The sequence below is a fragment of the Blastomyces gilchristii genome (genome assembly GCF_000003855.2).
Source record: "Blastomyces gilchristii SLH14081 genomic scaffold supercont1.9, whole genome shotgun sequence".
NCBI lineage: Eukaryota > Fungi > Ascomycota > Eurotiomycetes > Onygenales > Ajellomycetaceae > Blastomyces > Blastomyces gilchristii.
In genome coordinates, this window is record NW_003101674.1 from 868225 (window position 1) to 889902 (window position 21678).

The window sequence follows — 21678 nt, forward strand, 5'->3', positions numbered from 1 at the left end:
TGTTCAAACATTCCATGTTTAAACCTAGCGAGATAGAGGAGGGGTTTGTCGCGTAGGTTTGCCGGCCCGGAGGAGCCAGGAATCTTTGTCCGCTTTCCCCCCTTCCCGCTATTTAAGCTCTTTGGACAGACCCACAATTGGTGGGCAGTTTGAATGGAGAAGAATAAAAGTGTCAGGAGGGAGGGTGGTGTGAAATAACAGGGGTAAGTTCTGGACTGTGACTGGATGGAGGGTGAACCATCCGCTCGGTGCCATTTTGGTAATGTGACTTTGTGGTGGTGTGGACCCTTCCCTGGGCTCTTTTGGATAGGGAAGAAGTATTTGATGGCATCTTCGGCGGATTAATTCCCGGTTGATGGACTGGGAGATCCCTGCCTTCCCTCACGAGATGATGTGTCACATTTTTGAATATCTGTAGATAGGCAGCGAAAAATGACCAGCGAGAATAGATGGCAATGGATATTTCGCCTTAAGGTTGCAATGAGAAACTCATTTTCCGGCTTCCTTTCTACTAAATATTATTGTTTAGTTCCTGCAGTGAAGATTCCATATCGAACAATTCTCACACTGTCGTTGACTTGAAGACTAATATCAGCCTGGCTCTAGAGTATCAACGAAGATCGCGAAGATTAGCTTGGTGCTATTTGGGCATTATTCAGTGTGCACTTGACCTTATACTTCTCTTGTTATCCTGGATTGAACCAAGGGGAAGCCACCACACAACCCTGAACAGTTTCCCTCTCTGCATCGCCCACAAGTAGAGCTGGACAGTTGAACCCAGGCGAGACTCAAAACAGGGGGCTCAAAGAAGGGGTCCTGCCCATGTTTCCGATCCTTTGCGGTGGCTCCTGGTAGAGGAAAGAGTTATGTGACTCAGGTACTTCGATTTATCTAGGGAATTGCTCAACAACCCATCACAATTATGAAAATTCCAGGATCAGGCCCCAGTCCCCAGCGGTGGTGGGCATTGTTCATTCATTTCCCAGATACGGAGTAGTTATACCGCCAAGCTTTACCTATATTAGGCGGAAGCAACAAATTGTTCATGTTTCACGTGACTACGTTGCACCAGCCACTCCCATTTCGGGTTAGGCGCGGCTAAACCGTGACGCGATAGAACTCAGGAGATTTTCCAGGCCAACTGCGACAATTTTATTGATCGCCATCGGTTTCAAAGCAGCGTTTCCCATCTATCTGGACTTAACGTATCTGCTTTTTGTTTACAAACGTATCACACCATGCGATTCCACAGCTGTTGAATTTTCACCTTTCTTGATCCTAACTCGCTACGGAAATCTGCTCTTTTCTGGAGCGAAATCTCGACCTCCAAGCATCCTGAGCTATTACTCGGCCGTCTCTAAACCACCTCCCATTACCTGACCTTCCACATCCTTCACAATGCCAGCAGAGTACGCCAAAAAGACAAACGCGGAGCTCATTGAAATCCTCAAATCTCGTTCTCTGCCCCACACCGGGAAGAAGGCAGACCTCATCGCTCGACTCCAGGAAGCAGATAAAGCAGACGCCGAAAGAGCGGCCGCCGCTGCGCCCGTGAAACCAACTGCGATTGAGGATGTAATAGATTGGGATGACGATGCGGCGCTTGCTGAACCTGTCGTACCTGCGAAACCGGACGCCAGCACGGCAACTGCAGCTCCAATAAACCAGGTTCCCAATCCCACTGCGGTACCAAACCAGAAGGTCGATATTGATCCATCCACAACTCACGATCTCAAAGTTGTGAGAAGCGAAGACAAGGCGGAGACTGCCAGCGCGGCAGCTGGCGGAGATAAAGCTGCTGTCGCGGTGCAAGTTAACGGCACCGAGGTGCAAGCAAGAGAGAAACCAGCAGTCGATTACAGCATAGGGCTATCAGCCACCGATCTGGAAATTGAACTTGCCAAAAGGAAAGCTCGTGCAGAGAAGTTCGGGATAGTGGAGGATTCATCAACTGCACTGGAGCAAGCGAAGAAAGCTGTTGAAAGGGCGAAACGATTTGGGACAGTTACGGAAGACGCATCGATTGTCAAGGGTTTGGATGAGGCCCTGCCGGAGCGCTCAAGGAAGCGGGAGCGTGGTGATGAAGGTGGAAGTGGCCGTGGTGGGAAGCGCCGCGACTTCAGACGGGGCAGGAGTCACATGGGGAGAGCGGGGGGACGTCGAGGACCTGCTCCCCGACAAAGCAATGGTGGAAACGGCAATTCCTGGAGCGAGCAAGATCGTATCGCGTTGGAAAGGAGGAAAAACCGATTCGGTTAGGGTATAGGTGACAGGCTTCTAAATCGGCTTTCTCGGTCTTCTTTTCTCGAATATGTGTTTCTATCGTTCACGGGTTATTTTCCTTTTTCAGATTCAGTTGTCTAACTTTTTCTGATTTGTTGTATCTTTTGTGATCAGTGACTTGGGAGTTTGCTGGCCTGGGATTTCCTCTGCTATTACTTTGTTGTTAATTGTTGCATTGTAAGTCAAAGAGGAATATATTTTCTCTGTTGTACCCTGCCTTATTTTCATTTATATTTCTTTGTTCCTGTCCCTGGCAGTGATTTGTGCTGTTAAATACATATGCTATCTGGCCAGGCTTAATTGTGCTTGTTGCTAGACTATTGACAGAAGCCAGTTGGGAAACCTGACAAAAGGAAAGCTAGGCACTCTATAGCCTATGTATGTACCTAGGTATGTTCACCAATACTTAGAAAGGAAACATATGTTACATTCTTGCACAGGCCCCATAATATCAACGGAGGATACGATTGTTCTGTCTTGAAAGTTTTTATCACATATATGACATACTTATAACTAGAGGGCTTAATTTACTCTTAATCAAAAGCGTCCCTTGAAAAACACAATGATTGACAGTCACAGACTCAGTTAGCATCTCACTTTCTTAATCTCTGTTCCTGTCATGCAAGCTTTCTATTATTAGTTTGTGTGTTGTGGAAGAAAGGGTTTAGAGTCAAGAGCTCTCGATTAAAATATCTACTAAAACTAATAGTCCGTACGGAGTACATGGAAGGAAGTCAGCCTTGTAGCCCTTGTGTGGGAGATAAAAATACAAATCAGCCTATGGATCTGGCGTTATGGACTTCGTAAGACCTTAATAATTAGACAGCATGAAGTTGGTTCTTTTTAACCAGTGGATTCTCACCAATATTTAGTTACTCTGTCAAGCGTGTGGATCGACCCAGCATACGCGCCCAGCGGACGAGTTTGGATTAGTGACTCGAGGGGATTAATTCTTAGCGTGGTTTGCTGTGGAATCGTGATAGGAAGAATAGAGAAAATCACGGGGGCTTGCCGTCCCAGCACAGCTGAATCGTGCATTTACTCTGTACTCTGCATGTCGAAAACAGGAGCTGCGGACAGCGTTGATTGACCCCCGAGGTTGCTCCCCTGCAGGATTATTAGCGACTGTGCGTTTCGGCTCGTTCTCGCCATAGTGTACTCCGTATTTGACTTTGGGATGCTAAGCTGGGAAAGCCTTTCAAACACTGTAAGGATGGCAGCAAATAGAATGATTTTCGCCTGATACATAGCAAGACGAGTTGATCTAGAGAATTTGATATTTCTCCGCCTTAGATTAACCACTAAGCGAACAGAACCCCTCAGCTTCTTCTGATAGGGAAACGAGGTCGGGAGATACAGAGCACAGACATGCAGATTGGGATGAGTTTGATGAAGAAGTGGAAGACCATGATTCGAGCGGTATGATAGGCTCAGAGTAGAAAAATCTCCTAGTTTTTTAAGATGGCGGCATATAACTACATTTTTTCTTTTTTCTTTGTAATTTTCATTTTTGATATTTTCCCTCTGGATCCCTCAGCCTACCGGTCAACTTCCATACCCCACGTTAAATCCCCTGCAAACAAATGCCCTTGTGAGCCGGCGTGATATGTGCGCCTATCACGAAGAAACGTGCCTCTGCGTCATTTCTTGATTTCCTCTGGCAGATAGCAAAGTCTTTTAAACCCGAAAATATAGTGTTATTTTTGTCTTTTAGATTAGAGTCTGCGCCTCGCTGCACGACATAGAGATCACAGCATGAAAATCTTGTCCTAGGCAATGATCAAAAACTCAGAGATCAAAGGCTGATTGACAATGTTTGTTTAAATCCTATCATGCTTCTCTGCTACCAAATAAACTCCGCAGAGGCCACATTGAGAATGAGGATCGGCGTCCATGAAGGCCGAGCATCACAGAGGGTTATTATTCTCGAATTCCGGGGACGGTTAGGATTTGAGGTAGAACGCTGTGTTGCGAGACTCTGAGAGTGCCGAGCCAGAGTTGCATTCGCGTGCCTCGCTAACTCTTAGCCTGGATAACCCTGCCTGCGAATCACGGAGCCGTTTGGCTGATTCGGGATGCAATTGGCCCTGGCAAAGCGAATAAAAACGCTCGCCAACTTTGACGTCCATGCCCTCGCGCCCCGAAGAGCTTGTGGCCCCCAGAGATTCGACTGGTCTCCTGCACAGTTGCGCGGATAAATCACAAAAATATGTTTTCATTTATCACTTTCAAGAGGATATTATTATTGTCAATGGATATTGCATAACTAAACCCCGGTTGGGAAAGGGACAAGTTTAGATGACAAGTCCATCTTCCTCTTATCGATAGCAATTCGGAGGGGTGTATTATCGATGGGCCATTGAATGAAGCCAATGAAGTCTTTAACAAGCTTTGGGTAATGATTGAGTGGTTTTGGATTTTCGTGAAGCTGATTGGCATGTAGAAAAGCTCCAAGAACAATTAGCAGATCGTCGTGAAAGACTGGTTGATGACGGCACGGCACGTCTGGTAACTAGTCTAATAGATGTCAAGGGGAGGAGCTCACGGAGTTCTCCTGTTCTGCTTTGAAACGTGATAGGATTCCTTGATCATGCAAGTGTAGTCTGGGGCGGCGCACTGCGATGTAATACTAGTAGCACGAGACTACCTATGAAGGGGTATTTTGACTCCTTGTACAGGTAGGAGGTACCTTGGAACCGTGACTTCAGACAAGAAGTATGAATGACCAAAGTTGGGAGGAGTACACAAACCGGAGGTGTTGATGCTGGTTGAGAGATTTGCAGGTGGGGGGTATTCGCGAGTTCTGGGAGCCTGATATTATTGCCCGCCGAAGCCCTGAGTCAGTCGCTTGCAGCGGTACAGCCGATGTCTCTTAACTACCTGTTGCAAGCTGCCAAATGACTGGCTGACGCCATTCAAAGGCCCGACTGCGGCATGCTCCTTTTTGTAGCGTGATTGAACAGGCTCTTTATTCGAAGGAAGAAAATATGTCGCAGCTAACGAGATGTGAGAAGGGATCCGTGCTGAGAGCCACCAGGTCTTGTTCTTGTTCGCAGCCCACAGATCCGCTAACGTCTCCAGCATAGCGACTGGTACCCACTGCGGCACCAACGCGAGCATATCAGGGCGCTGGATTCCCGAAGTCCAGCTTCCTTGCCATCTACAGACACTCGCTCAACCTATTTGTAGCGGTGCCTCGTGACTCGCCACTGCCAATAAGCCCGGCCTTAAGCAAAGTCTGGTTTTTAGCGGGAAACCCCAGCAGCCGCGCTCCGTACCGCACCGTTATCCGAAACTCTCCTTTCGCCTCATTGCTGGATCTCGAGCTCACCAACTAGAGTCTTGCCAGTCACTCCCCCGGAGGGTGAGACTCCATTGCTGGGCTTCACAGGCGCCGGCCCTCTGCACCCCTGTCCAACCCGTTACCCAGGACCTAAGGGCACAATGACCCCTCCTTGGACCTTAAAGGGAGGCCGATGGGCACCTCAGGGCTATTCATTTTACATTTTTCTACATTTTTTTTGCCCCTGTTTGCTTCCCAGGAGAAAGCTTCACGATTCTCGAAATTTTGGTCAACCACATTGGCCTAGCCGTCGATCAGGAACTCACTCTGCATAATGATGGCACTCATTGACGTGGCCGTTGTCTAGTCGTTCGCCTTACCGGTTCTCTTGGGCCCTGCCACTTTCCTAGCCACAACTCACTGCATTAAGGCCTAAACGGGCCCGCCGTGTGTGGCGAAGTTGCATACATGCAGTATATGTGTATACCAAGTGCCTAGACGCCCGATGATGTGAACATCCTGTGCCTCAATCTTTCTGACGGCTGTTGAAATATCTACATTATAAGAGAGGCTCTCACATATCTTTTCTCCTGACGTTGGCGTTGACGCTTTCCTCTTTTTTCTTTACCTTGTTTTCGTACGGGGATTTACAACCCATGATAAATCTTCTACAGTTCAATTGTACTGTACCTTAAAGCACACGCTGCAGAGTCTATGTATGGTGCAGGTCACTGTGAAAGATATTTAGTGTTATTCTATGGTTGTTTGTCATAGAGCAAAGCAGGAAGGAATGGGAAAGTCTGGCCCTGACTGTGAGTTCCCATAGCATGGTTATACTCAACCCCTTGAAGCCACCGAACCTCGTTGTTGACCTTGATACAGATACGGCGTCATTCCCATGCAGCTCCTAGTGCCCATCTGTTATGAGTCTGCGGCTTGCTATTCATAGTAAAGTTTTGGAAAGCTGGTTCTTCAACCTGGGCCAGGTATTTCGAGCTCAGGTCGCACCATGCCCTCTCACAGATTTGATCGGGGGCGGATGTTAAAACAGGAGGACTTAACGGAGCCATCTCAAGATGTCCACCTATCTAGAATTCCCGGTGTACCGAACATAAGCCAGTCTAGTTTAACGACAACTAGATCTCAAGCCCAGCGAACTTTTTTACCTTCCAGAAATAGAAGAGGCTCGTTAGTCTCAGATAATGAGAGCTCTTTTCGAGGAAGAATCCCGACTCCTCAGAATACCAAAATCCCATCAAAATCCAACGGGCAGCCCTTGAGGATTCCGCAACCCTCGAAAGTTGGTTCCTCCCTGGCACCTAGCTTAATACCATCGATGGGCAAGATGCCTCCCCCTGCTCAATCTCAATTAAAGCCAGATCATGCAATTGCTGATAGGCTCGGGAAACTATCTTCAGCAGAGGGCCGATCCCGTAATGTGCTGCGGAGGAAAGCTCCGTCGATAGAGCAATATGCTGAGCGCAATAGGGCGGCATCCGATACGTCAAAGTTTGGCTTTTTTGGTTCTAATACTTCCTTGTCGAAGATGGAGGGTGAGAGCAACCCATTAAGCTTGGAGCCCCTTTCAGCAGACAGGCCCGATGAGGATTCGAGGAGCCGAACACAGGATCAAGTCCAGCCTCTACAATCAACGGCTCAACAGCGTACTAGAGCTGGAGAAATTCCTCGCATCCCGAAGGATATCCCAGAGGAATTGACCGGACTAGCAAATACAATAAATACAACGGCCTTCCCCCCTCCAACTCCTAATTTCACATCCACCAGCAGCCCCTCCACGAGATATTCTGAATCGCCTGGGCCATGGAGTAGCAGGACGTCCACTCCAACCTCCATGTCTTCGTATTCGCCAGGAATCACTCAACTAACAAAGATCGGGTCACGTTTAAGGCAACCTAGCCCCGGTCTATCGAGAAGTCCACTCCCTGGGCAATCTACTGCTCCTGTTCCCTCCACTATTCCCACCACTGCCAACAAAGATGGACCTTCATTTTATCCAAGAACACCCCGTAAAGCTCAGACTCATCCTCCTATAACGGCAGGCAAGACTGACAAAGTCGAACGGAAGTATGGTGATAGGGGAACAATACCCTTAGAACCTCCTCGCAGGGCCCCGCCTCGAAAATCATCCACTAAATTCAAATCTCCGAAGACGACGATGAGCGATTCCAAGCAAATGCCAAATGAGGACTTGGAGATACGGGAAGAGAAGCAAGTTATCAAACCAGATCAGAGCAAAACCGAAAATTCTTCTCGGCTGCCAGCTCCAACCTCGACTTTCCGGCCACCTAGACCCAGCCGTGCTGGTACAAGTGACCTGGAACTGAAACCATCTCCGGTAATTCAGAGTAATATGGCAACCCTAAAGCACTCTGGGCATAAACGTCAGGCTTCCAGCGACTCTACTCATGACAGGATTCATAGAGTTCATAATATCAATTCTTCGACGGAATCGTTCCAGTCTAAAGGTTCTATCCGGGTTCCTAATCGATATGCCTCCCCATATCTCACTGGTAACCAGAGCTCCAAAATTGGGACGGGTTCAAAGGACTCCCTGTCCCGTGCGAACATGGTTTTATCAAAAGACCCTAAGCAAGCTAAAGAACCTTCAGCAAGTGGCAGGACAAGGCGGTTTGGGATATTCTCAAGAAAAGGAAAATCAGATACAGATATAGTTGGTTCGGACTCGAAAGATAAGTCGAACCGACGTGGCCCTGCTGCAGGAACTGGCCACGAAGGTTATGGAAGGTATGCCCAGCGGGGGCGAAGATCCAGCATAAATAGCGTCAATGGAAGAGCAAGGTCCGCGAGCGCAACTCGTCCATCGAGGAAGGGCAGCACTGCTAGCCAGACAGAATCGGAAATGGATGATTTCCTATTGGATCGCCTGGAACCAGTTGTCATTAGTGGACAGGGGATCATTGGAGCAGATCTCAGTCGAATACAGAGCGAGCAGAGCGCGAGTGGCGTGAGCGCCACGTCGACGGCAACTTCTTGTCCTGGTCCACAATATTCGAAAGCCGTTGGGGCGTCTGCGGAGTCATTAGTTTCACTCACTTCGCAGCCAGCCGAAACTTTTGACTCTTTACTATACAAAATACAACGAAATGAAGAAAACCAACGCCTTGCCAACCGTCGGTCTTTCCGGAGGTCACAGCTCTTCGAGTCCCAAGAACAAACGCCTGTACCACTATCCATCCATACCGATGTTCCCAAATCCCGCCCATCCATTGACAGTTGTAACACAAGCCAAACATCGTTTTCTCAGTCCAGCGTATCTATTACTGTGAACGAACGTGGTCACGATAAAAAGGATAACAAGAAGCCCGAGAGGAAAGGGAAGTGGAATTTTTTTCAAAGGAGCCACCAAAACCCACGAAAGGGATCACTTCCTGAACCAAGTCCTTCTGTCGAAGTGTCAGTTGCCATATCTAAGCTTCCTTCTGCCAGGCAAGTGGCTCACTATGCGCTCCTCGAAAATGAGCACCTAGATCCGGAGTCACTCAGAGATATTTTCCAAGGGCTTGAGGAATCACCAGCCACCGAGGAAGAGGTCGACGAGACCGAAGAAGTTCCCCTCGGGCTTGGCTTGAAAAGAGAACACGGTCACTCCGTTCTGCTGCCATCTCCTCCACTTTTAGGAGGATATGCCTTCGAAAAGCTTCCTTCGTCACCAAAGGTATTTTTCAACAAAGATATCTTTGATGAGAAAGAAACAAACGGTGTTCAACCGAAAGGGGATGTTCGGGAAGAACGACGGCCTAACCGACTTGCATCAGTGGGAAGAATTCCTCTAGTAATTTCGAGCCGAGACACGCAGAAAAACCAACCTATCCCTTCATTTTCCCGCCCCTTCAGCAGAGCTGATATGCCTTCCTTCTTGGCTACGGCCGACTCTCAGCCTGTTCAATTTTATAATCCCGGTCGACCCCCCGTGGGGTCTCAAGTGGAGGCTCTCCCCAGTCATGCGTTCTATCCGGAGTGTGCAATTTCGGACCCTTCCGTTCATATCATACCAGGAAACAATGCATCATATGCACAGAAGGATCGCGAATTCTTGACTTTTCCACGGAAATCCATAGCCTCTGGCTCTAGTAGCTCTGAGGGTTGCAAGAGCTTGACTACTGTGACTGCTGTTGCACCACATCCGGGTTCAAAACTCAGCGAAGACGAGATCTGGAATGAATACGATGATTTCATTGACACGGTGCTATCACCGAAAGCGGCTCCCAAAAAGAGAAGGTCAAACTCTTCCCAGCAGTCTTTTGAAATGGCCACTCGTGCCAGCAGGACTTTGCAAGTGGAGATAAGTGAAACGAGAAATGGGGACCGTCTTGCTCCCATCCCTTCGGAAAACCCGTCCTTGCATCGATCAATGTCTTCGGCAAGATCAAGTGGAAGCACAGTGCGCCTACGCAGGTCTATGATACTTTCTGCTCTACACTCTTCCATGTCCCAGTCTCCTCCAATGCCGTTCAACGGCATGTATGGTGGCAACGGCAATACGAACAGCGCAGAGCTGATGAATCAAGATGGTACATTATCCGTCCGGCGATTAGATTCAGAATCGGACATAATTAGAGAATCTTCGCTTCCTACGCCTAAGAAAAGTGAAGCAGATCGTCGCAGAAATACCATCCTCCTAGATAGAGCAGAGCGAGATCGCAATGGCGCTGTGGAGCAAATAAACCTTCGCTCTAGCTCCCTCATGACCAGCCGGTGGTTATCGTTTGGGCGAGTACTTTTCAGCCCTGCACACAATCACCTCAAAGACCAAGATCAGGGTCGAGTTCTTGTTATTGACGGCTTAGGAAACGATGATTGGTCGTTTTACTGTGCATTGACTTATCCTACTGCAACTGTGTACAGTCTTGGGTTCTCAGGACCTTCCACAATTTCCAGTAACCCCGCGGCCTGGCAGCCCCCTTCTAATCACAGAACTATCCATCACGCTAATATGGAAAACCCATTTCCGTTTCCCAGGGGATTCTTCACCGCAGCAGTTATTCGATTCCCGGCTGCTTGCTCCGAGAGTGGATTGCGGGCTACTATTTCAGAGTGCAAACGCGTGTTGCGGCCAGGCGCATATCTAGAAATGAATGTTATGGACCTAGACATGGTGAATATGGGGACCCGAACACGAAAAGCTGTTCGTATGTTAAAAGAGCGTATATTTGTGGCAGATCCAAGCATAAGTCTCAAACCCGCAAGCGACAATATCCAGAGGTTGCTTGGAAAGCGAGGGTTCGAGAATTTGAATCGATGCATAGTTGGTGTGCCAGTTGCAGGCACTATTTTGAGCTCATCTGATACATCCAGTTCCAACCGGTCAGTCACGTCGATACACCCGTACTCCCCGAATCCTACATCGACCACTCAAGGAGGTAGTAAGCCGAAGCGACCTCCATCAGACAATCCCAGCGTTTCTCTTGGTGACCTTCTCTCAGATTCTAGCCCCTCGGAGTCCAATGATGAATCCATTGCTAAAATGGTAGCCAAAGTCGCTCGTTGGTGGTATACCCGCTGCTATGAGGCTGCAATACTACCTGACGGAAACCCGGATTACAGCATCTGGGCTGACAGAAGGGTTCTGAGGGAGTGCCAAAGACGTGGGACAGGGTTCCGGTTACTAATCGCTTTTGCGCAAAAACCAAGCGAACCCCGAAGGACTGCAAGCATTTAAAAATGCAAGAACAAGGAACCTAGGGGCACCCATAACGAACGGTAAATGCATCCATATTCCTTGGTGCTCTCTAACAACGAAGCTACCGAAATTCCTTTACGCCCTTTGAGCGGAATATTTCCTTTTCGATCATCCTTACTACCCCGAAGAAGCATCAGCAACGCTGCTTCCTCTCTTTATTTACCTTTACGACCTCAAACACGATTATGAATGATGAATGATTTTTAACGATCTATTCCCCCGTTTTACTCTTCACGAAATGACTCAAACAGATGAGACAGGGCTACCAAATCGCCAATGCCAGACACTACGAAGATTTCCCAATAGGCCTCGCGGCCAATCTCGTTTTGCTGTTCTGTACATTAAGCTCTTTCCATTTTTCTTTTTCCATTCCTACGGCAGGCCACGTTCTATTCTATGTGTAATTATTTTACTTGTATCTGTGAGCGTTTTGCATCATCGTTTTCTTAATTTTTTTTAATCTGTCTTCTTGGGTTTTACACAGGTGGTTAGCGTTGCATTGCTTGATGTCTTGTGATACCATTATTCTTGATGAATTTTGTTCGATTTAGCGTGTTTTATATGGTTGTCGATTTACTACTCCATGCGTTTTGACGAAGTACTATTATGTCACTCATGTCGCAATCGATGGCATGGAATATAGGAGGAAAGATTGTTATTTATTATGCTCGTACCTACATAAGAATAGCTATACTAATATCCCAAACGTTTTACTCCAGAAGTCAAATTTTGAGCAGAAGGCTTTTGATTTATGCGAGTCCATCATGAAATATAAAATAAATCACTTATTGTCAACCACAGAAGATCCGACCTAGGATAATCCCGAGGTCATTGGATGGAGCTGGGGGGTCATGTGATAAGATCTAAACCGCCAATCTCCTTGTGGCAAAAACCAACAACCGCGCTTTCCCTAATTTTGCTTATCATTCTCTAGAGGCATCAATAGCGACCACTGCAAAGAAACAACCGCGACCATCACCGTAGGTCCATCTTCACTATATATCACACACCCTGTTACCGATGATACATCCTAACGGACTGTTTTAGCTGTATTTGTGCAGCCCTCCAGTCGCAATCATGTCTGACGGTACGCACACCCGGGCGCCAGATATCTTAGCAACAGAACTAACTACCTCATTTATAGCCGACTTCGAGGCCATAAGGCGCCTTCAGGCGGAGCGGAACGCTGCAGCCTCGAACAAAAAAGGTTCTAAAATTTTCGATCCATCCAGCCAACGAACTGACGTTTCGACCAAGGCTTCCCTGACTGAATCCTTCGATACAACGCTCTACGATCGCAATGGAACCGACAAGTATGCGGAATATAACACCTCCATCCCCGTTGATGACGAAGATGAGGATATGGCAGATGGGGACGTTGGCCACCGACTGACTGGCCAGTATACGGCGACCAAGGAGCAAATGAACGAATTTGCCGCTGGCAAAGGGGTCGAGGAAGAGGATATCCTCCTTGGACGTGAGAAATCTGCCAGGATCTCAGAGCGTGAGACTGACTACCAGAAGCGACGATTTAACCGCGGCCCTCTTACGCCGACACGCGCCGACCCTTTCGCTTCAAATTCCCAAGCAGGTGCAGAGACCGAAGGCCAAACGTATCGCGAAGTTATGGCTCTTCGCGAGCTCGAAAAAGAGGAAGAACGAGTGAAAAAGTTGATTGTAGAACAACATGGTAAAGGCGAGAAAAATGGATCGTTGGAACATGAAGCGACGTTGAAATTAGAGGAGGCGGACAAAGAAAACGTGGAAGCGGGTTCAACTGCGTCAGTAGCTTCTGGGAGGAAAAGAAAGCAAAGATGGGATGTGGCCTCCGAAGCGGCACCTGCACCGGAAGGTGACAAACCGGTTGAAGCGAAGCCGAAGAGATCTAGATGGGACCAAACACCTGTTCCCGGTGCACCAGAAGAGGCGCCTAAACGCCGATCAAGATGGGATCAAGCACCATCTCTCGTAACAGCCACGCCAGTTGGTAATGAGGGCCTTGCAACTCCCATGCATCCTTCTCAGACAGCGGCTCCTGTTGCTCCATTAACATTTGGAACCGATATTTCTAGCCGAAATGCACCTTTATCTGACGAAGAACTAGACTTGATGCTTCCATCGGAAGGCTATAAGATTCTCGAACCCCCACCTGGGTATGCACCTATTCGGACTCCCGCTCGGAAGCTGATGAGTACACCAGCACCAATTCCAAGCGCCAGTGGGTTTGGGGGGTTCATGATGCAAGAGCCCGAGAATGCTCGGGCGATGGGGAAACAGTTGCCAACGGATATCCCAGGTGTTGGAGATTTGCAGTTTTTCAAAGCAGAGGATATGCAATATTTCGGCAAGCTCGTCGATGGAGCAGATGAGAATACCATGTCGGTCGACGAATTAAAGGAAAGGAAAATAATGAGATTGCTTTTGAAAGTCAAGAATGGCACGCCTCCAATGAGGAAGACTGCCCTTCGACAACTTACAGATAACGCCCGTCAATTTGGTGCAGGACCTCTTTTCAATCAAATCCTTCCATTGCTCATGGAGAAATCATTGGAGGATCAGGAACGACATTTGCTCGTTAAAGTAATCGACCGGGTACTTTACAAACTTGATGACCTTGTTCGACCCTATGTTCACAAAATCCTCGTTGTTATTGAGCCTCTCCTTATTGACCAGGATTACTATGCTCGTGTGGAAGGTCGAGAGATCATTTCCAACCTTAGCAAAGCCGCTGGTCTCGCCCACATGATCAGCACCATGCGTCCTGATATTGATCATGTCGACGAATACGTACGAAACACGACTGCGCGAGCCTTTGCTGTTGTTGCATCAGCTCTTGGCATACCCGCTCTCCTTCCGTTTTTAAGGGCGGTGTGCCGCAGTAAAAAATCATGGCAAGCAAGACATACCGGTGTTAAGATTGTTCAGCAAATTCCAATCCTGATGGGATGTGCAGTTTTACCACATTTGCAGGGCTTAGTGGACTGTATTGGGGACAATCTCAGTGATGAGCAAGCCAAAGTTCGTACCGTAACTAGCTTGGCGATTGCTGCTCTTGCTGAAGCTGCAAACCCATATGGTATCGAAAGCTTTCAAGATATCCTTGGGCCCCTTTGGACAGGAGCAAGAAAGCAGCGAGGCAAGGGGCTTGCAGGCTTCCTCAAGGCTGTCGGCTATATTATTCCACTTATGGATGAGGAGGGTGCAAACTACTTTACGAGCCAGATTATGGAAATTCTTCTTCGCGAGTTCTCTTCGCCTGATGAAGAGATGAAGAAGGTTGTTTTGAAAGTTGTATCTCAGTGTGCGGGAACGGATGGTGTCACGGCTGCCTATTTAAAGGAACATGTGCTAACCGATTTCTTCAAATGCTTCTGGGTAAGGCGCATGGCACTCGATAAAAGAAACTACCGGCAAGTAGTCGAAACAACCGTTGATTTGGGCCAAAAAGTTGGAGTAAGCGAAATTATAGAAAAGATTGTCAACAACCTGAAAGATGAGAGCGAAGCATATCGAAAAATGACAGTAGAAACCGTCGAGAAAGTCATTGCGTCCCTCGGCGCAGCAGATATTGGCGAAAGGCTAGAGGAGCGACTTATTGATGGCGTCCTGTTCGCTTTCCAGGAACAAAGCATAGAGGATATCGTGATCTTGAACGGATTTGGTACCGTTGTCAACGCACTTGGAACTCGTTGCAAGCCGTATCTTCCTCAGATTGTCAGTACAATTCTCTGGCGTTTGAATAACAAGTCCGCAACAGTTCGTCAACAGGCCGCCGATCTTATATCCCGCATTGCTATGGTCATGAAACAGTGCGGTGAGGATGCCCTCATGGGTAAACTCGGTATCGTCCTTTACGAATATCTCGGCGAAGAGTATCCAGAAGTCCTTGGTTCCATTCTTGGAGCCTTACGGTCTATTGTCACCGTTGTCGGTATCAATCAAATGCAGCCACCTATTCGAGATCTGTTACCCCGTCTCACTCCTATTTTACGAAATCGCCACGAGAAAGTACAAGAGAACACAATTGACTTAGTTGGTCGGATAGCGGATCGAGGGCCGGAATCCGTTAATGCCCGAGAATGGATGCGAATTTGTTTTGAGTTGCTCGATATGCTCAAAGCTCACAAAAAGGGTATTCGTCGTGCAGCTAATAACACATTTGGCTTCATTGCAAAGGCAATCGGCCCCCAGGACGTCCTTGCTACCCTTCTCAACAACCTTCGCGTGCAAGAACGTCAATCCCGCGTTTGTACAGCTGTTGCCATCGGTATTGTTGCCGAAACCTGTGCCCCTTTCACAGTTCTACCTGCCCTTATGAACGAGTATCGAGTACCAGAATTGAACGTCCAGAATGGCGTACTCAAAGCTATGTCCTTCCTTTTTGAATACATCGGTGAAATGGCAAAAGACTACGTTTACGCTGTCACCCCACTGCTTGAAGACGCATTGATAGACCGGGACCAAGTACATCGACAAACAGCAGCCAGCGTAGTGAAGCACATTGCTCTTGGCGTTGTTGGCCTTGGATGTGAAGATGCAATGCTCCATCTCCTCAATTTGCTTTATCCTAACCTTTTCGAGACAAGCCCTCACGTCATTGATCGTATAATCGAGGCTATCGAGGCTATCCGCATGGCCGTGGGCACTGGCATTGTGATGAACTATGTTTGGGCAGGCTTGTTCCACCCGGCAAGAAAAGTAAGGCAGCCATATTGGAGGCTTTACAATGATGCCTATGTTCAAGGGGCGGATGCTATGGTACCTTATTATCCTACTCTCGAAGACGAAGGTTTAGCGAGGCATGAATTAGCGATTGTTTTGTGATTTATGATAGTTTTATCCTGAACAGGCGTTCCTTGCTGGATGTCCAAGCCTTTTTAATTTTATATTCGCTTTGATTCGTTTCTAACTTGTTATTTACCTATCATCATTTCTTATGCCGTTTTCCTCCTTTTTGGCGATTGCGTTTCAGCGTTTATATCTTCGTCTCTCTTTTCAAATTACTATTTATCTGTACCTTTAATAATACCTGGGAAAAGCATGTATACTTGAATCGGAAAAATTTATATCATTCATGGAGCTGTTTCATTTATGCTACGCAGCAACTTTCTCTCAAAGGCTGGGCTGACATTGCATATTAAAGACTACCTACCCTACCTGGGTAGTTAGAGAAAGGCAAATTTTAGATTTTTATCTTTATCAGTCAGTATCTTTGATTCCGCCCTTTTTTACCCCCGACCATTCCAAAGCTCATCGACCGACGATCAGCAAATTTAAAACAAATGCGCCTAGAAAAGCCCAAACTTTTTCCACGCGGGATTTTTTCCAATCGGGAACAAGAAACTGTGATCGTATAGTCCTACGGAACAAATAAAGATCGAAAACATCAAATTGGTCTGAAATATTCAGCATCCATCCGATTTTGTGTTAATTTTGCAACCCCCTAAACATTTCGGGCCGAGGGATTTTCCGGAGATCAAACTTCCCCGGATTTTGTGTGATGGAACAGCAAGCAACCGAAGGTTATTCCGACAAGGGATCTAATAAATGATGGGGAAAAGGAGTTGAGGGAGATTACACATATTCATGACAATTATAAATAATCTATATACCTGGTGCGTATAAGACTGCAAGAAAATACATAATATATATTTACCAGACTACTAGATAAAATCATGCTGGGCAGCCCATCGATCTATCAGTTCCTATCTAACCTACTTGTTCCGTTCCTCCATAGTTAACTACCATGTTGTAATAATATAAGAATTGAGAGTAGGAAGAACACCACAAGTGCGAGCCCAATCCCGCTAGGCTGAACAGGATATTTGTCCAAACAGAATACTCATCCAATTGGAAGTCATATTTATTCCTCGTAACGTAACCCTCATCCAGTGGCGGAAAAATGAAGATTAATAATTTACCAAGTTAAAAAAAGGATATCCGAAACTTGAGCTGTGTTGCTATTTTATAGCTCGTAGCCCACTTCTTTCCAGGATTCCTCCTAACCTACCTCTCATCTCAACCTAATAATAATGTCAAAAGGGGGCGCCCCGGCAGAACAAAGTGTCTCCGCATCTACTGCGTATGTTGGATAAGAGTGGGTTGTGAGTGAGGTGTGGTCCCCAGGATAAGCTCTGACATCATCAGGCCATTCCATTGCATGTGCGCGAGCAATAACTTAAGTTATTATTTCATGAGAACAGAACTAACTAATCACTCCACTCCACAATAAAATATAATAATAACAATGCAGTCGAAGTAGCAATTTTGCGTGTTCGATTCTAAATTTATTCTTGGCAAAATCGATTATTGCAGGAAGAATTCTCTTTCTTTTTTCATTTTGTTGGATGTTATTAGGGAGTAAAGCAACGCCGAGGAAGTAGCCTGACCCCCCCCCCCCCCAAAACGTGACAAAGCGTGGAGGGATTTCTGTAGAAGCAGCAAATGCACAATTAATTATTAAATATTAATAGCAGCACGCACGCACTGTAGCAGAGGCATTCTGAAGCTGAAGAAGAGCTGCTCGAAAGGTGTGGTGGAAATTCATTCCGTATCAAATATTTCAGGGGTAACTATGTATTTGTAAATTTGATGGTATTTTACTGCTCAGGATACGATACACCACAAAAATCAATTCCTTTCAAAAATGCGGAGGAAGAAGATAGATGGAGTTAGTCAGTGACTTCGTTTTCAATAATAATTAATAATTCTTTCCCTTTTCCCATTGCTTTTTGCTTTTTCTTTCTTTTGCATCTACGGAGTACTATACTTCTCTCAGGGGTGGGGCCTCTGCAAAAGGGAAAAGCAAGGTGGCACCGCACCCATTTGATGGAATGTAAGTCTTCTGTCATTGGCCAGAGCGATCAATTTGGCGCAAGGAGAAGAATTTCTGAAAAAATAAATAAATAAAAACAAAAATAAAAGAAATAAAAACTCTTTCAAGCTCACAATCCTGGTGTAAAAAGATAGTCAGCAAAAGGAGTGGAAAATAATCAGGGGCCCAAAGTATTATCCTCCGCCGTGGTTTACGAGACGCAGAAGTTGCGAGCGTGCAATCGCACAGCCGTGGACGATCGATCATATGGAGGTTCAGCGGCAGTGATGATGCATTGGGGCCGCCAGAGGGCGGAGACCTTACAAAATCGACAGCGTGTTTCATAATGTTACGGAGTACTCCGTACAGATGGGGCACAAGGGGGAAGCCCGGCGCGATCAACAAGACCCCTGATTTGGTGGCCCTGCTGGCCGCTACTGCTCCTGGTTGTGGTGTGCGGGCCCGGCACTTATTCTTTTGTCCCTTTACGATGCTCCACCCTTCATTATTCAACACCTTTGGGGAGAAGGGAAGAAAACAAAAATTAAAAAAAGGAAGATGCGGTTTTTCTCCACCCGAGAGGTGAACTAGTGACTTTTTGTCTCCGTGTCTCTTTTGCTTCTTTCTTCCTTTGGACACGACCATATTATTCCAAGCGCCGCCCATGTTCAGCTGCGGCTGGGGTCGGGACGATTCAGGATTTTGATTCCTGGATTTCTTTTTATATTATCAAGCCAAAACTTGCCTCAATATTTCACCAGTAATGCGCCAGAGAATTGGTCATGAAGCAAGCATCCCCCCGCATCCTCGCAATTGCAAATGCTCTTGCCGTGGCGTTGGAAGCCGATATCCCCTCCTCCCCGCCTAAACTCTGGTTTTGAGTCCTTGATTCTGATGTCCCAGGGAAGGAAAGCTTGCAACCAACGCTAGCTCTTTCTCGACGGTTATTGGTTGGGCCGGCGGCCAGTGGGAGCTTTCCTCTGCCTCCTCTCCTCCTGTTGGAGAACCCGAACAACCATGCCCGTTGCCCCAATTTTCGATGGCGTCCAGCGTGGATCTATCTCATCTGCTGCACTAGCCAAGCCCCTAAACCAGGGTTTTCACGGGCTTGGGAAGGGAGGGCAACGTAATCAGCGGGCCCTGGTTAGGGGTTAGACAGTCTGGGCAATGCTGGGCCTTTCTTTCGTTCTTTCTTATTGCTTTTTGGTTTTTGGTTGGTTCAACAGCTAGGACTCCGTACTCCGTATGTATGGCCGATACTCAAAAAGTTGCGACTGAAATACATCTACGCTGTAAGCACATTGACAAACGAAAATGCGGGATGCAGTTTCTGGCTCCTGACAAATTATGTATTTTGTGACTTTAAATAGTCTCGCTGCCCGCTTATTTCCAATGGAGATGAGGTTCGTTTGGTTGGGTTTATCATGGACTTGGGCCTGGCGGCTCCAAAAGATTGATCCCTTGTCGTTATTCAGCCTTATCGAGATCTCCCAGTGTTTCGTTCGTCGTCGTGGCCAGTTGCTGTTCCTTCTCGGCTCCGACAGGCTAGCGTTTACTATGGAAAGCGGCACGTCTTCGTGGGATTGAGAAGCATTCATTATTGGAGCGATAGCAGGGACACGTTGCTTTGCATTCTTCTGCTGGGCGATAAGAGTCAGAAAAGCCAGGAAGCGACAATCCCATACCGGGTCGGATGCATATCTCTATCGCTACGGAGTAGTCGTACAGCAAACAGAGTGACTGCTGCCAACATAGATAATAATACAAAAAACACGCGCGCGTTCCTGACTTGCATCAGAGACAATCTGGCGGTTTTTGATCGCCCTGTGATCCGCGCCAGCTTCTTAGACGGATCTATCAAAAAAAAATATGAGACAAGAAATCGATCGGGCCGAAAAAACGTGGTTGAGAAAGGCTGCTGGCTGGTAGGTTTATGTTTCAGATCTTGCAGATGAAAAAATAAAAAAAGGCGTTGGCTAAGACAAACCCAGTGGAGTGTCAAGAAAAGTGAACAGTGCCTGGCGGCAGATCGCCAGGCGCTTGGCTGATGATTTGCGAGGCCCATTTTGCTATTCTGATAAAGATCCGGGCGATCATATTAACGCGTTCTCTAGATATTATTATTTCTTTAAGGGAAGCTTTCTGCCGCCTTCGCGGGAAGAACTGTGAGCCTGAAGCTTTTTGATAAGCTTTCGTAGGGTTTGCAGCCACTCCTTGGAATGTAATAGTAGCGGGACGGGGATAATGCAACTATAATGATAATGAGAATGGTATTATTGCGGCACAATGACGCCATATTCCGTCTTCGACTGTGAATCAAATAGTTAATTGTTTGGAATGAGGAAGCTTCTGTGACCTCGCGGCCCTTTTATTCTTTGGCAGAAGAAGCAAGATTCAAACGCCTTATCGTAATCAATCAACTATTTCCAGCTTGCAGGAATTAGAACATGGGGGGACCCAGACGTTTCTTCTACAGCATTGTAGACAGTATCAGTATCCTACTTCATATGCCCATGTAGCCCCTATACAGACCTTGATGGGAAAACTCCCCCCTGTATCGAATGTGTAATCTGGGGAAGTTGCAGTGATTGTGAACAATCGAAACAACCACATACCATACCCTGTAGTTACTTTACCATACAAGGCGTTTAAGTTACCAGGAATGATAAAATATTTCCAAAATCCAAGTTACAAGGCCCAAAGGCCATCATCATGTAATTTATTTTTCAACCTTCCTTCACTACGGAGTAACAGTGCTTTCTCTATCTTGCTGTCGTGATAGCAGTTTTTTGCAAATAGTAAAATATACAGACCAGTCCGCGGCGTGCAATACTGGCCCCAGCAATTCCAGATAACTTACACCATTCATTGCCCCGGTCAATCCAGCGGCTTTCACAACCGCACCCCTCCCCATCTCAGACCACTGAAATATACATTAATTATTACATCCATGGATACCCTACAGTTGTAGCTTCAAGGTAAGTGTAAGTGTGCGCGCTGTGCACAGCGCAACATCCCTTTTCTTTCTCCCCTTCCCTTCTACATTACCCCTGGCTAAAACAAGCCCAGTTCAATAATTGGGTTTTTTTATTTTATTTTATTTTTATTTTATTTTTAAATGCCACCAGCCACAATTGACCAGCGCGGGGGAATAAAGGAACAGCCACAGCAAGCTTGTTTTCATGCGGTTAGGAGGGGAGGGGGGGAAAACGAAAAGGAAAAAAAAAAAGAAAAATAGAGATTCACAAGAACGGTCAGGGTGTTTCTCTGGGTGGCTCGGCAACTACTTCATGTCATTTTCTTGCGATTGCGAACATTTTCTTTTATGGAGAAGAAAAATGCACATGGGATACTTCCGGGGGAGAAGTTTTTGATATCAAAAAGGCCGATGCGTATTGGGTACATACATTTTGCTTTGCCAGGAGCTACACGCACCTTTTAAGGTTTTGAGCTATGCATGTCCGTACCGTACTCCATATGAATGTATGCGTGCTGCATGCGCTGTCAATCTGAATCTGAATCTGAAAATAATGAATGCAAGCATGAAATAAATATGGCGTGGCGTGCCCGTGAGCT

The 21678-nt window shown here is 46.8% G+C and overlaps 5 protein-coding genes across 8 annotated transcripts; 3 read left to right on the top strand and 2 right to left on the bottom strand.

Moving 5' to 3' along the window:
- Positions 1-24: 24 nt before the first annotated feature.
- BDBG_04578 (SAP domain-containing protein) lies at positions 25-3300 on the top strand. The gene has a single exon (XM_002624668.2). It carries the CDS (start codon positions 1399-1401, stop codon positions 2257-2259), a length of 861 nt encoding a protein of 286 aa, XP_002624714.1. The 5' UTR covers positions 25-1398; the 3' UTR covers positions 2260-3300.
- BDBG_04579 lies at positions 2763-5483 on the bottom strand. 2 transcript variants are annotated; one of them, XM_002624669.2, is made up of 3 exons: positions 4829-5483; positions 3146-4711; positions 2763-3031 (listed from the first exon to the last, which is right to left on the bottom strand). In XM_002624669.2, exon 1 carries the CDS (start codon positions 5401-5403, stop codon positions 5101-5103), a length of 303 nt encoding a protein of 100 aa, XP_002624715.1. In that variant the 5' UTR covers positions 5404-5483; the 3' UTR covers positions 2763-3031; positions 3146-4711; positions 4829-5100. The 2 variants fall into 2 exon arrangements, with proteins under 2 accessions (XP_002624715.1, XP_031578592.1); XM_031721737.1 differs by having other exon boundaries at positions 3009-4731.
- On the top strand, positions 5126-12098 carry BDBG_04580. Of its 2 annotated transcripts, XM_031721738.1 has the most exons (3): positions 5126-5289; positions 5370-6378; positions 6449-12098. In XM_031721738.1, exon 3 carries the CDS (start codon positions 6576-6578, stop codon positions 11265-11267), a length of 4692 nt encoding a protein of 1563 aa, XP_031578593.1. In that variant the 5' UTR covers positions 5126-5289; positions 5370-6378; positions 6449-6575; the 3' UTR covers positions 11268-12098. The 2 variants fall into 2 exon arrangements, with proteins under 2 accessions (XP_031578593.1, XP_002624716.1); XM_002624670.2 differs by having other exon boundaries at positions 5126-6378.
- A 67-nt stretch (positions 12099-12165) lies between these two features.
- BDBG_04581 lies at positions 12166-17200 on the top strand. 2 transcript variants are annotated; one of them, XM_031721739.1, is made up of 3 exons: positions 12166-12375; positions 12433-16903; positions 16956-17200. In XM_031721739.1, exons 1-2 carry the CDS (start codon positions 12366-12368, stop codon positions 16110-16112), a joined length of 3690 nt encoding a protein of 1229 aa, XP_031578594.1. In that variant the 5' UTR covers positions 12166-12365; the 3' UTR covers positions 16113-16903; positions 16956-17200. The 2 variants fall into 2 exon arrangements, with proteins under 2 accessions (XP_031578594.1, XP_002624717.1); XM_002624671.2 differs by lacking the exon at positions 16956-17200 and having other exon boundaries at positions 12203-12268; positions 12336-12375; positions 12433-16510.
- Positions 17201-19328: 2128 nt separating this feature from the next.
- BDBG_04582 (uncharacterized protein) lies at positions 19329-19700 on the bottom strand (the record flags this gene model as incomplete). Its single annotated transcript, XM_002624672.1, has 1 exon — positions 19329-19700. One exon carries the CDS (start codon positions 19698-19700, stop codon positions 19329-19331), a length of 372 nt encoding a protein of 123 aa, XP_002624718.1.
- Positions 19701-21678: the final 1978 nt, after the last annotated feature.

What these genes read in the sequence shown, in the direction of transcription:
- BDBG_04579 (XM_002624669.2), bottom strand. Translation starts at nt 5,403, where the DNA reads ATGCTCGCGTTGGTGCCGCAGTGGGTACCAGTCGCTATGCTGGAGACG.
- BDBG_04578 (XM_002624668.2), top strand. Translation starts at nt 1,399, where the DNA reads ATGCCAGCAGAGTACGCCAAAAAGACAAACGCGGAGCTCATTGAAATC.
- BDBG_04580 (XM_002624670.2), top strand. Translation starts at nt 6,576, where the DNA reads ATGCCCTCTCACAGATTTGATCGGGGGCGGATGTTAAAACAGGAGGAC.